We start from the raw sequence: 15,359 nt of genomic DNA, 5'->3' as shown, positions 1-15,359 counted from the left end.
TGCCAAGTTCCATGTTAGGTCTATTGCACTTGTTGTTCCCTGCAGTGGAAAACTCCACTCTGGACTTTCCCATTTTGTCACCTCGGTTTCAGAAAGGTCTTCTGCTCTATGAAGCCTTCCAAGACCAGAGACCTGGACCAGTACCTACCCATTCTACTCTAGGGTTCCATCCTGCTTAGTGTCTCTGCAGCACACATTACTGATTGAAATTGTCTTATTCACTTATCTGTGAACTTGTTGACTAGGATGAATCGATGAATGAACAATGTGAAATATACATCCATCTTTGAAAAGGCAGTGGAGATGTGGAGGGAAGATATTTAGACGATGGCACTTTTTTTCCTCTGCTTGCTCATCTCTCCCAGTAACTTGCATCCTACTACCCAGCTGAGTACCAGGCTGCATCTATAAAGTTGTCCTCAAAGCATGACTGCCACCAAATCCCCCAGCCAGCCAGCCAGCAAGAAACCAACCACCATCCCCTGAGCTCACATGCCACCACCACACAATGTAACCAGCCATAGAATAAGTTTGCCTTGAATGTTTTCAAATAATTATGAAGAAAAATACATAAAGAATAACCTCTACCCCCTCATGTTTGAAACTATAATATTAAAATAAAGTTATATTTTACATTTTGGTTACCTTTAATATATTCGTGAACAAATAGTTGTGACAACACATTATAAATACATGAATAACTCAAAAAAGTCATATATTTTATTCTGGGGTTCTACTAACCTCATCTGTAAGAAGGTAAAACTTTTGCATGAAAAGGGCTAGGGGGAGGGAAAAAGAAGAGGGAGGAAGACTGAAGGGGAAGGAATCCAGGATTCTTCAAAAGTTCAGCAACCACCACAGTTGGCCCAGAGGATGGGAGCTTGGCGTAAGTCAGGTTCCAGCGATCTCAGCAGTACCTAGCTCTCAGAAAGACACAAGTTTGTCCAGTGGATGAAACCGCAGCTAGAGACCCAGAAGTTAGCAGTGTCCAAAGACATTCTAGGGTCTGGGAGGAAGAACGAAGTATAGCTAACTTGTCAACTACTACAAATTCAGCAGCATCCAATGGAATCACCATATGGGCTCTCTCATGCATGACCAGTGTCCTGCAAACTCTGCCAAAGCTCTGAGATGTAAATGTGACCAGTCTCAGCAAGCCTCCTACCACACAGCAGAGCAGTGAGGAATAAAGGCAGTCCGTGGGCTTAGGCGACAGGAGCCCAGCAGCACCCTGGAACTTTGGGAAGATCGGGAGGATTAGGGGTTCAGGGACTCAGTGGTGCAGGCTTGTCTATCGAAGCACCATCCTCAGGCTGGGGCTGAGCCTTAGGCCCCAGAACTGTGCAAGTTGTGTCCACCAAGCGCCTCTTAGCGGGAGCATGGAGAGTCGGCACCTGAGCGCCCAGTTCCTGATGACGACGACCGCGACCATTTCTGCTCTTTGGTGGGTGGAGAATTCGTGCCGACAGACCCAGGGTGGGCGGTGGGGTGGTGCTGGGTTGTCGGGAACTGTGGTTGGCCGTGGCCCCAGGCTGGGTAGCAGTGCTACTGGCCACAGATCCACGAAGGGGAGAAGAGTGCACAGGGGCACGGCTGCGGGTACGAACACTGGCGGCCACAGGCCCAGGGGGATGCAGGGCCCGGCGGGATGGGAGGTGCCTCAGGCCCAGCCTGGCTTTCCCAGGCGCTTGGACCTCCCTCCAGGTGGTCAGCTCCTGGCTGGCTGGCGCTCTGGACTCCCTGTGGTCCACAACTATCCGATCTTGCCCGCGTTTCCACAGCTCATAGCGCTCGGGTTGCAGGATGCGCACGAAGGCGTCCATGGAAAAGGTCACCCTGGCCTCCCCGCAGCTGCACTGAGAAGCCACTTTGCCATAATCGATCCACCGCGGGGTCGCGAAGTTGATGGCCTCCGCGCAGTTGAAGCCATGGTTGAAGCCAGCATGGTAGCCGTATGGGAACGTCACCATGAACTCTCCAGCCTCCTGAGTCACGCGGCTGAAGGGAATCCCATTGTCCTTGAGGACAGTGGGCGAGATGAGGGCCACCTTGTGCCTCAGGAAGGCCTCACAGCCCCGGGAACTGCCGGGGAACAGCACCCGGGCCAGGCGTTCCAGGCGCTGGCCATGTTCTGGGGGCACCGCGTACCACGTCTTGGGCTCCCCGAAGTGCAGGTAGTTGATGCTGTAAAGGTCCATGTCCTCCGTGTGCCAAGCAAAGGTGGTCTTCCACATGCCAAAGTAGAGGTAGGGAGTGTTGACGCCTTCGATGACAACTCCACATTCCTGCTCCAGTAGGTCCTGAATGGTTCCCAGGTGCCCAAGGTTCCATTGCTTAGTATTTTCATCAAACAAGGAGCCACTGACATCAGCACCATAAATTGGTGAATCATAGATGCGATTCTTCCAGTATTTTCTCTCCAAATCTTCAAAATTGAGGTGTGGTGGAGCCCGATATTTTTCACTGTTTGCCAAATGGCGATACTCCCCCAGGGTCATGGCTTTCTTCTTTTTATGGTATTGAGTAAACACCCCTGCCTGCCCAGAGGCCACCTGCTGGAGGGGAGTGGCTATTAAGATGTCACTGATGTCATCATAGGTCTGTCTGGCTTTCCACTCCTTGGGTGGAATGACCTTGGCTAGGCCAGCTCGGTGTGCACCTTGGGACTCCATGTAAGCAATATATTTATCAAAATCGTTAAACTCTTCTTTGGTTGGATAAAATATCATTATACTACAGTTTGGATTCTGGGCACAGTTGGCCTTAGACTTCATAGTTCAATGTAATAAGCAGCAAACTCCCAGTGTTTAGGTATGTTCTAGATAGTTGAGGATGCAGGAAAATACTACTTGTAAAAAATTGGGTTGTTGTATGTATGAGGTAGCAGGATCTACCAGCCAACGTTTTTGCAAATGGGATGATACTCTTTCTTAGGCTTATTGGTGCACCAGGGAGACTCCACTCTGGGTAGCAGCTTTACCCAGGGACTGATGATGTCTGTGCTTGCAACTCTGTTATGTTTCTCAGTTGCTCCCTGCCTCTGTTCTCTTGAAGTCTATTGAATTACTCAGACCTGAGTGGGTGACCCAAATATAGCAGAATAGGACTTCAGGGCAGTCTTTAAAATGAAATCTAAAAGAAAAAAATACCAAGGCATTAAAAATTAATGTTTGGACACAGTTATTAGGGAACTACAAATTAAATATCACAAAGACATATTATGCAAAGAGAGGCTAACATTTTATAGGGTTGACAATATGAGTGATGGTATAGACGTGGAACAATAGGAATTTTCTTAGTACTAGAGAGAATGTGAAGCACAACAATCACTTTGGAAAACTATATGGACAGTATCTTCTATAACTGCACTGTTACGCATGCCTAGGAAATGTGTATTGCTATGCCCTGAAAGTCATGCCCAGGAATGTTCAAAATAACATTGTTTCCAGTAGCCAAATGCTGTAAACAAACAATCCAAATGTTCATCAACAGCAGAATGGATAAGTACATTGTCATATATCCATACAATGGAATACCATATGGCAATGAAGGTAAACAAAATATACACAAAAATACAATAGGTTTTATAAAAATAATATTGAGCAAAATTATTCAGACTCAAAAGAATGCCTATTCCATAATTCCATTTATATTAAAATGAAAAGAAGGCAAAGTAATCTATATCTGAAGTCAAGAGTAGTGGCTACCTTTGAGAAAGAGGTTGTGGGGAGGGCATATGAGCATCTCTGGAGTAAAGTTAATCTACTGTGAACCTGTATACTGGTTACATACCCATCAGAATAGCTAATGGTGAGAACGGTGCTGACTCAGAGGCTCAGAGACACAGACACAGCTTGGGCTCCCTGTGGGTGAATTGGGACCTGAACTCCTCTCCCTGGTGGGGATACAGTTTGAACTCTGGGACCCAGAGGTCGGACCTGCAGACCAGATCCTGTGCACCCAGGTCTAGCATTGCCCGGGGCACAGAAGGGATATTTGTGAACAGCCTGCGGAGGTGTGTGTGCCTCCAGGGGCAGATCAGCGTCCTAGAGGGCAACCCTCCCACCAAAGGGAGGCCGTGCGTCCAGCCCAGGCAGCGTTTCTGCGCAGGGAACCTCCCTGCAGGCATCACAATCCGGGGAGGCATGGTGACGTGTGGTCTGGCCTGCTGGCAGAGGCCCAGGAGTAGCTGTGGAGTTGGGGAGGGTGGAAAGAAGCGAGGCCCGCTCCAGACTGCGGGTCTCAGACAGCCCCACCCCCACAAGCAGACTTTCTGGCTGAGCGGGACCATTCCAGCCCTGCCCTGACAGCTTTTCCTGGAAGCAGAGAACAGAACTTTGACCCCTGCTAACGGCCTGAGGGCAGGCTTACCCAACCCAGCTCCGCCCAGAACAAGAGCTAATAACAGGACACAAAAACAACAGCATAGCCTGTTCCTCCAAGCAAGCGCCACCTACTGACAGGGACGGCATCCTGCACAGCCTTATCACGGCACCCACTGACTCATTATACAGGGAGTGGTCAAATCTCACCCACAGACACCACCTAATGGCTCAGAAACTAAACAAGGCGTGTGAATATCCAAACAAAAACCTAAAGGAAAGAAACAACAACTGATCGACATGGGAAGAAATCAGCGAAGGAACTCAGGAAATATGAAGAACCAAACGGAAAACACACCCCCAAAGAGGAGCACCAGCCCCCTAGAAACGGACACCAACCCAAATCAGGCAACCAAAATGACAGAAGAGGAATTCCGTATGTGGATCATAAGAACACTCACAGAGCTGCAACAACAACTCAATAACCAACACAAAGAAACCATAAAAAGCCTCCAGGATCTGGAAAAAAAATGGACACAATGAAGAAAAGTTTAACCGAACTCCTGGAAATGCAGAATAAATTCAGAGAACTACAAAATACAGTGGAAAGTCTCAAGAACAGGGTAGATCAAACAGAAGAAAGAATCTCAGAGCTTGAAGATAACACCCTCCAACTAAATAAAACCATCACAGAGATAGAGCAGAGAAACAAGAGAAAAGAGCAAAGCCTACAAGAGATGTGGGATTATGTGAAGAAACCTAATGTGAGGGTCATAGGGTTGCCAGAAGGGGAAGAAGACAACACCCAAGGGTTGGACAAGCTATTTGAAGATATAATAGAGGAAAATTTCCCAGGCCTTGCTCAAAATCTCGATATACAAGTTCAAGAAGCTCAGAGGACCCCTGGGAGATTCAATGCAAACAGGAAGATGTCACGACATGCAGTCATCAGACTGACCAAAATATTAACTAAAGAGGCCCTTCTAAGAGCTGTAAGACGAAAGAAGCAAGTGACATACAAGGGAAAGCCAATTCGAATAACACCATACTTCTCTAATGAGACTTTACAAGCAAGGAGAGACTGGGGCCCCATTCTCACTCTTCTGAAACAAAACAATGCCCAGCCTAGAATCTTCTTCCCTGCAAAACTAAGCTTCATATATGAAGGAGAAATAAAGACATTCTCAGACAAGGAAAGTCTCAGAGAATTCACCAAGACAAGACCAGCCCTACAAGAAGTACTCAAAACAGTGCTACGCATGGAACAACATAATAAAAACTCACGAATATAAAAACAACCAAAACCAAAGGATTAAAGGCCAGATAATTCAATGGCTCAAGAGAGAAATCAAAGCAACAACATCCAACCCAACAGAATGAACAGTAATCTACCTTACCTATCAGTTCTCTCAATAAATGTGAATGGCTTAAACTCTCCACTCAAGAGACATAGGCTGGCTGAATGGATAAGAAAATACAGGCCAAGTCTATGCTGTCTTCAGGAAACACATCTAACCTGCAAGGATGCATACAGACTAAAAGTAAAAGGGTGGAGATCAGTATTCCAGGCAAGTGGAAGCCAAAAGAAGGCTGGCGGGGCAGTTCTAATTTCAGACGATTTAGTTTTTAAATCAACAAAAGTAGTGAAAGACAAAGAGGGTCATTGTATAATGGTGAAGGGCACAGTTCAACAAGAAGAGATAACAATTTTAAATATATATGCACCCAACTTAGGTGCACCCAGTTTCATAAAGCAAACCTTACTGGATCTAAGCAAAAGGATTAATAGCAACTCCATAATCACCAGAGATTTCAATACCCTACTGACGGCACAAGACAGATCCTCCAAACAGAAAATTAATAAAGAAATAATGGATTTAAACAAAACCCTGGAACAACTGGGTCTGACTGACATCTACAGGACATTCTACCCAAAATCCACTGAATATACATTCTTCTCATCAGCTCACGGGACATTCTCTAAGATTGACCATATCCTAGAGATTTACACAAAGTAAATCTCAAGAAATTTAAAAAAATAGAAATCATACTATGTACCTTCTCAGATCTCAGTGGAATAAAAGTATAAATCAACCCTAACAGAAACTCACATTTCTACACAAAAACGTGGAAATTAAACAACCTCCTACTAAATGATTACTTCATAAATGAAGAAATCAAGATGGAAATTAAAAAATTCTATACTCCTACACTGCTGGTGGGACTTCAAATTAGTTCAACCTCTGTGGAAAGCAATATGGAGATACCTTAAAGTGATACAAGTGAATCTACCATTTGATCCAGCAATCCCATTGCTGGGCATCTACCCAAAAGATCCAATGACACTCTACAAAAAAGACACCTGCACTCGAATGTTTATAGCAGCACAATTCATAATTGCAAGGCTGTGGAAACAGCCCAAGTGTCCATCAATCCAAGAATGGAATAATAAAATATGGTATATGTATACCATGGAGTACTATTCAGCTCTAAGAAACAATGGTGATATAGCACATCTCATATTTTCCTGGTTAGAGCTTGAACCCATACTATTAAGTGAAGTTTCCCAAGAATGGAAAAACAAGCACCACATATACTCACCAGCAAATTGGTATTAACTGAAAAGCACCTAAGTGGTCACATAGGTACTGCAGTAATAGGGTATTGGGCAGGGGGAAGGGGGGCGGGTATATACATATATAATGAGTGAGATGTGCACCATCTGTGAGATGGTCATGCTGGAGACTCAGACTTGTGGGGGGAGGGGGGGAAATGGGCATTTATTTAAACCTTAAAATCTGTACCCCCATAATATGCCGAAATAAAAAAATAAAAAAAAAGAATAGCTAATGGTGATAATACATCAAGCTATGATGATGTTCACAAATTTCTGTATATGTGAATTTAAAAATAGAGCATAGAGAAAAGGCATTAAAAACAACTAAGAGGTATATTTCACTGTATTAAAAGGAAAAGTGATTGAAAATAAATGAACTAATAAATGAACATTCAATTGACGAAGGCAACAAATTAGAATTAGAGAAAGAAGGAATGAATAACAAAAAATAAAGATGAAGTGTTTCCTAACTCATACTGTGTGTATTTGTTCCTTATGCCTTGCATAACTGGTAGCAGCCTTACATGGACCAATCTAGCGTGAAAGAATTTTTCCCCATAAAGGAGGGCCATCAAAAAGATATGAAGTAGCAAAATAGTAAGGTTCCATCCTAAGGGTTAAGATTTTTTAAGGAAAGTATAACTGAGGGAGAGGACACAGGTGTTGATGATTTTGGTGGAGGATGGACCATTAAATCTATTTTGGATAAAAAAGAAAAGGAACATAAGCTGAAGGAGAGTAAATAGTATTTGATTCATAAGCTGGATTTCTCTATTAGATCAAATAATTTTGTTATGACACTAAGAAATAGAAGCTAGAAATAAACTAGGATGTTTGAAATAGATTATTTAAACTAGGCACAGTTTTTAACTGAGTGCCTATTTTAATGATGTCTTAAAATCTTCCTGAGTACTGACTCCATGCTATTAAAACTTAAAACTCTTTCCCTCTTCCCACATTCTCTCTTCCAAAATTTCCCTTTCTTCTCAGTTCTTAAATTCTACCCCTTCCTAAGTGAATTAACTTGACCCCTTATTTTCCTCTACTGCCCCAACAAAATACTGTATCTTCTTTCACCATTTTGGCACTTGTCATTTCTACTTTATATAATGTGAACAGAGTCACTTTTATTTAGCACTTCATTTTTTCAGGCCCTTTATTAAGCACTTTCTCTATAGCATCCCATTCAAAACTCACAACTAATCAATGCAGCTGCATTATCCCCATTTTATAGAGGAAGAAACCAAGGTATAGAGAAATTTATATTTAATGCAATAACTTGTATCCTCAATCTCTATAGTTAAGTCTACTTGTCTTATTTTCCATATAAAAGTATTTCAAGAACCTTATCTGAGTCTTGTTCATCACTGTATTTTCCAAAGGATCTTGGTAACTTATATTGTAGGCACTCAAAATATTTTTATTAAAGAAATAACTGAGGCCACTGGGCACACACTGCCTTCTTTCTGCTCTTGGTTACATGCCATCTTCCTTACTATTCTCTCAGGGGAAGAAGAGACACAGATCTCCAGGGCTAATACCTCCATCTGAACTCCTTAAATCAACACCTCTCACTTGCTCCAGGACTATGGTCAATTAAATAATCATGATCATCTTTATCGTCAATAAATCATCAGTCATCAATCTCCTGATTTAAGTTACTGTCCTTTCTCTCACCTTCCTTTCAGTATCAAATGTGTCAAAAACATAAATAATGAAAATAGTCTACATTCACAAACCCATTTCCTTTCCTCTCTCCCCCCCTGCCCCATCTCTTCTGGTTCTGCTCCTACCTGGCTACCGACAATGTTCTCTGTAAAACATCAACTGGCCTCCCAAATGCTGCTCCAGGGGTTACACTTTACCTCTGCACATCACTGGTTCAAGGAACGTCTTCCTCCTTCCTCCTAAAATTTCTCTAAACTCTAGGATACTGATACAACTCTTAACTCTCTGGTTCTTCTTTTCTGTCTCCTTGGTTCCACCTCCTCTTCCTTCCACACAAATGCAGACCTATCTCAAAGTTCAATTCTTATCTTTCATACTTTTACTTATTTTTTTCCCCTTTAATTTTCCTATTTGTGTTCAGGCCTTTTGTTAGAACATATTCCCTCCCTTTAAACGTTTTATTTATTGTCATAGCTTTCTCTAATACTTTCTCTCTCCTAAGCTCCTGCTTTGCTTCTCCTTCTTAGATGGCCCACTGAGCCCCTTGAAAATCAACCAGTTTAGTATAATACAAGTTGATCATCATTCTCCTGAAGCTAATTTTCTCCTTAATTTTTTGTCTTTATTTCTACCAATGGTAGTAGAGTTACCCTAGTCACCATCTACTAGTACATCTCTCTCTCTCCAGACATACAGCCAGTGCCTGTCAGAGGAGCCAATGACAATCTACTGTGAGACCCCAAGGACATGTCTACATTCCAGGGAGGCTTCTGTGCTCTCCTTACTTTCCTTATATAAGAACCCAAGGATCCATCTGATCTTCTCTCCTACCTACAGCTGTCACCACCCAAGCAAGACCTTGAGGAATCTATAAGTGCCAAGATTAACTGTATCGTATGATAGCCTCCCAATCTCACCCTAATTTTTAATCTTAAAAATTATTCTACAATGATTTTATTATAATTTCTTTATATTTTTTGGAATATATAATCAAATATTTCTTTACATCTGAAAAATTGCTCTAAAGAAATGACAAGAGAAAAGTGAGACAATTTAGAAGGAGAAACTTAAATACCATGCTGAGGGCCTTTCCTCCATGAAATAATAAAATGCTGACTATGAATATCGCACAAGCCTCCATTTCTTATTGAATATACGATTAAAATAATCCTTGAGTTAAGCATTTTGTATTTGTCTTATAAACTATTTCCTTTCTGCATTTCTAAGAATTCTAGGAAGAATGAAGCAATGTCTCCATTAAATAGGATATATATGTCTCTCTCTCTCTCTCTCTCTCTCTATATATATATATATATACATACATATATATATATATATATATATATATATATATATATATCTTCAGGCATTGCACATCAAAAGGAAATACTCTCATTTGTAACTGGTCTCTGTGCTCAAAACAAAACTGCTCAGAATTTGCCAGGTACAATGACAGAGTGATCCTTCAGTGTTCCAGCCAAGTGTGTCACTTCTCTCTGTGTCTCAAATGGTTGCTTTTACTGTGAGACTGCTTCTTGCTTCTTTCAGTTGGAGGCACAGTTGCCAGTAGAGAATACCATCACTTGAGAAACTCTTCATTTTAACCTTATCCATGGTAATCACAGTAACATGGAATTCCTCATCTAAAGAAATTTGACAGTTCTGACAATTGAAGAAAAGTATTTTCTTCTTATCAGAATAGTAACAAATAATGCTTGGCCCCTTAAAATTGATGGATTTCTGGACATTTGAAAGTCTTTCCCCCAGGTCTTTTAAAAATAATGTCTAAGCTTCCCTGGTGTGTGTATGTGTGATGGGGAAGATTAAACTGGGGAAGGTGAGAACTGAAGTTCAGTAAGTTTAACAGCCCCTTTTACTGCAGCCCTTGCCCAGATGGCAGGACAAATGGGGAGCCTTTTGGTCTTTCATGTTGCATACATATTTTTATTTGTTATTTACATGTTGTATACATATTTTTATTTTTGTTATTTTCATGTTGCATACATATTTCAAATCTATGACTTCAATGGGAGATTGTTGACAAAATGCCTCCAGACATTAGCTATTGTTTCTTCTGACAGTCACTATCTAAATGCTGTGCTGAATCAAAATTGCTTCTCAAGTTAGAAAATCTACTCACCATTCATCAAAAATAATTTATATAATCATAACATTTGATAGCTGAAAAAATTCTATTTTATGGAGACAAGTGATTCGATTTCTCCCCTATTATTGGACAGTTATTTTGTTTTCATTTTTCCACAATTATTACTAATCACTTATACTTAAATATGTGGCCCATATTTTAGTATCTAGGACAGTATACTCAGTAAAATATTGGTTGAATGAATGAAGTTCCTTAAATTAGTACTTAGAAAGGGAATTATTTTATTGTAGGATTTAAATATTTTAAGATCTGTAACACGTATTGCCAAAACTTTCTGGAAAGAACACATATTTTAAGTTTTCAACATTGACCAACTTTACTTTGAAAAAAAATGTTTTACTAACTTGATAAGTGAAAAGGTATAGTTCAAGTTTTAATTTACATTTCTTGGCTTACTACTAAGATTAATTTTTTTTCATGAATATTAGTCATTTGGATTTCATCATATGTATTGGTTCATATTCTTTGCTCATTTTTCTATAATAGGGTCCTGTGTGTTTTCTCATCTACTAATAAGAACTTTTTACATAATACTTCTATATTTTACATACTTTACAATGTATATGAACTTTTACATATTACTTAAATGAATATTTCACATATTAAACCTTTGTTAGATATTTTAATAGTTTTCCCATTTGCCATTTATATTTCTTTAATTTAATAAAAATGGTTTTGACATATATTTCCATGTTTTATGTTGTTGAATCTATCTTTTCGTTTTCTTTTAAGTCTTTTATGTTTAGAGAGCTACTTCTCCATTTAGAGGCAAATAGCGATCTTATATAGTATTTTTCCTTTTATATGCTAATTGTACCTTTAATTCTGATTTTACTTGGACCTTTAATTCTGTTTTTTTGGAGAGGGGATCATTAACTTTTGAAATTTTTTTTTGGATATTGGTGTGAGGATGGGTATGAGGATGTAAATATTATTCCTGATGACCTGTTTGGTGTGTTATGTACATTTGTTTGTTTCTCTCTCTCTCTGCTTATAGTGGCTTTTCTTTGACCCAATGTTCTTCAATTTTATCAATCTCAAAAATTGAGTTCTTTAATTTTCAGAATTTTTTTGAGTTATTTCTTTGATGACTTTCTCTACTTCTTTTTCTCTATAGATTGAATATTGGAGTTCTCATGGATTAGACCTCTAATTTTTGCATCATTTTTCTCCCAATTTTCTATCCTTTATCACTACATTCTATCTTCTGAAAAGTTTCCTCATCTTCCAAACTTCCTTCTATTTGTCTTTTCCATTTCTCCTACCAAATTTTTAATTTCCAGCAGATCATTTCTATTCCCTTAGTTTCCTGTATGTGTATAGATTCCTTTTTTTCTTTCTTATTGTCTTGTTCATGTTTCATGGATGTATTTCTTCTTTTGTCTCTCTGGAAATACTAAAATATCAATGGTTTTTAAAGTTTTTTCTTCATGGGTGGTCTGTTTCTTTGAAATTACTTTTTTTTTTTTTTTTGCTTTGGTCTCTTTCATGCTTCAGGCTTTCCTCAAATGCCTAATGGCCCTTAGTTGTTGGCTTATATACTTATATATAAAAGTACAGTACAAAAAAGGCTGATTAGAAGCTCAGGGTACATGAATCATTTTGGTGATTATACTTCCCTGCATGGTGACCTGGCTGGATTGTTTCCTGGGTGAGCCCCTGATGTTGGTATCTCTGGGGCTGGTCATATTCAACAGTGAAATATCCTCCAATCTTACTCCCAGAGGAGACAGGTCTGGCTTCTCCACCAAATGGAAAAAGAGGCCTACAAATTCCTAAAAATATCACACTTGTAAAGTTCACTTTATCAACTTGTTTCCCCTATGACAACAGTTTACGCTCAACAATTCCTGGAAATTCCCAATCCAGAGACCACCTTTTTCAACTACTCTAGACAATGAAGTTCAATCTTCTGCCAGGGTGGAAGAGGAGGGGCAGTTTACCCAGCCGCTCAGAAGAAGGGTCAAGATCTGGAGCTCTGCTTCTTAGACTTTCAACAAATCTCCTTAGCCTCATTTTAACTGCCACTTCCAGAAGTACCTAATGACATGGCATCTTAATCCTTTTGGGTTTTGTAGAGACAATTGTGTTGCTTCTTAGCTTTCCTCACTGCCAATTTAGGATTCAACTTTCCAGGGTTTGATAAATCAGTTTATATTTGTCAATCAGCTTTCCAACTTCCAAAATTTGGCCACTACTTTTGTCTTCTTTTACCATTATCTGTCTTTGTAAGTTTATCTCTTAAAACAAGAAAATTCCTGTTACTGTCACTTTAGTGGGGTTTTGGAAGGGAGTGAAGTAAATGATTGCATTTAAATCCACCATTCATATTGTTTCCTGTTTTCCCAAATTTATCTCTCAACAGTTGTTATACAAACTCTTGGTTTCAGTCAAATACTCAATCATTGCCCCAACTCTATTCTCTTCTTCCTTCATTTCACTTCTGTCTCCCTTCTCTTTTTTTTTTTTTTTTGAGACAGAGTCTCACTTTGTTGTCCAGGCTAGAGTGAGTGCCGTGGCGTCAGCCTAGCTCACAGCAACCTCAGACTCCTGGGCTCAAGCGATCCTTCTGTCTCAGCCTCCCAAGTAGCTGGGACTACAGGCATGCGCCACCATGCCCGGCTAATTTTTTCTATATATATTAGTTGGCCAATTAGTTTCTTTCTATTTATAGTAGAGACGGGGTCTCGCTCTTGCTCAGGCTGGTTTTGAACTCCCGACCTCGAGCAATCCGCCCGCCTCGGCCTCCCAGAGAGCTAGGATTACAGGCGTGAGCCACCGCGCCCGGCCTTCCCTTCTCTTTCCTAAATTACAAACCCTGCCTTCCAGACCAATCCGAGGCTCTCCTGTAGAAGGGATCTTTCTTTACCAACCCCAAACCTTGGTGGGGATTATGTCCTCTACACTCCGCGAGTGCTATTTCCCTGGGCCATTTATTCGGTGCTTAATATAAACTGTTGCAGTTGGAGCTCTCCAGAATGTGTTTTACTTGATAGGCAGCTTTTATCTCTAATGGGCACTTATCTAAGGTAACAAATCTCTTCCATCAGATGTGCTTGCTTCTTTCTCTAAGATAGCTGCATGTCTCTGCCCCACAAGCTTCCATATACCCTTCTTAATAAGCTGCACGGGAGAGGGAAGATTTTTAAAAGATGACTTTTCCAATACTCTTTGTGCCTACACATGCCAATAGTTGGTATGGACTTCCTATTTAGGAACATCCAGAAGGAGTGTGGATATAGAAGTGACGACACATGGCAGGAGGCATCAGGAATGAATAGCATAGATTAAATTGTGACATGAAACCCAAAGTTTAGGACTTGGCCTTTAAATCCAGCAAATTAAGAATAGCATTATAATTTCATTGTGACAGATAATAAATTGAGCATGGGATAATTAATCTTTTTCAAGTCATCTCTGTTCATTTTCATTTGTTGCATGGATACTATGGCAGCAACAGTGGTATCTGGCAGCAGAGAGAAGCAAGAGCCAGAAGTCCTCTTGAACCCATCTATAAGGATGCACCACTCTATCAAGTTTTGAAACTTCTAATATATATTTCTTTGCATTGTCAATAAACTTTAAGTACATTTCTTGAGTTAGGATGTAAGCTTGGTTCTTGGACTCTCTCAGAAATTCTGTAAATTGCTCAATAAGTTTTTTTTTTTTAAACCCCTTTGGCTTAAACTGAATAGAGTGAATTCTACAGTAAGCAACTAAAGAATCCTGACCAATACATTTCCCCTATCTCATTCCCACTCCTCAAAGGCAATCACTCATATATTTTAGCTGTTTCTTCTGTTTGTTTTTCCTATATTCCTACAATTTTCGGGTTTAAATATTGTGGATACTCATACTATAAAAGATACAAATTTAGTCCTCTTATGCCTCACTCCAACACACATACTTTCCCTACCCCTCTCATATAGCTATGTAAAAATTTTTTGGTTAAATCAAAAGCCTGAATGTTTACCAAATAAAATTAGTCACAGCTAAGTCACGTAATATACAAATACCCTGCCATTCATGTATAAATTTTTATTTATCTTATAGTTAATAATTGTCTCAGTCTTTCATTTGCTTGGTTTTATACATATTAATTCATTCCCAGATTCATTTCCAGAAATGTAAAGCCTTCTACATGCACAAGACATGTTGGTACTGAATCAGATTTGTTGTCTCAGAAATGTCCTTTCTGGAGCCTTCATATGCTTACTTGAATCTGGACTGGTTGGTCTTTCAGTTGTTGCACAGTCTGCATCCTGAGGTTTCTGTTCACCAGGGGATCCCAATTCCCCTCACTTCAGTCTCTTTCCTGGTTTACTCCCTGTGTTGGTAGAGCATATCCACCAGGAGCATCCTTAGAAGCTTCATTAGATATTAAGTAGCTCACAGAATTTCCAGGACCATAGACTAGGGTTTGAAGACTGTGCATCCAGTAACAATACCTAAATTATCCAACAAACCATACTGATGTATTCATATGCCTCCTCTGGTAAGGCACCAAAGACTCTGGGCAAGGGACATTTCGAACTAGAATCGAAGCCACTGCTATCTCTGAAAGGTCAGTCTCTCTCTACCCTCC

General features: G+C 40.2%; 1 protein-coding gene across 1 annotated transcript in view; it reads right to left on the bottom strand.

The window, feature by feature from the left end:
• Positions 1 to 662: 662 nt before the first annotated feature.
• LOC105870628 (lysine-specific demethylase 4D-like) overlaps positions 663 to 15,359 on the bottom strand; it is a 28,585-nt gene continuing 13,888 nt past the window's right edge. The window contains exon 2 of the mRNA XM_012763348.3: positions 663 to 3,132. Within this exon, the coding sequence (XP_012618802.3) occupies positions 1,266 to 2,774 (1,509 nt within the window). The 5' untranslated portion in view covers positions 2,775 to 3,132 and the 3' untranslated portion in view covers positions 663 to 1,265. The remainder of the gene's footprint in view (positions 3,133 to 15,359) is intronic.

The sequence above is a fragment of the Microcebus murinus genome, chromosome 4, assembly GCF_040939455.1.
Source record: "Microcebus murinus isolate Inina chromosome 4, M.murinus_Inina_mat1.0, whole genome shotgun sequence".
Taxonomy (NCBI): domain Eukaryota; kingdom Metazoa; phylum Chordata; class Mammalia; order Primates; family Cheirogaleidae; genus Microcebus; species Microcebus murinus.
This window is presented reverse-complemented; position numbering and strand designations above follow the sequence as displayed.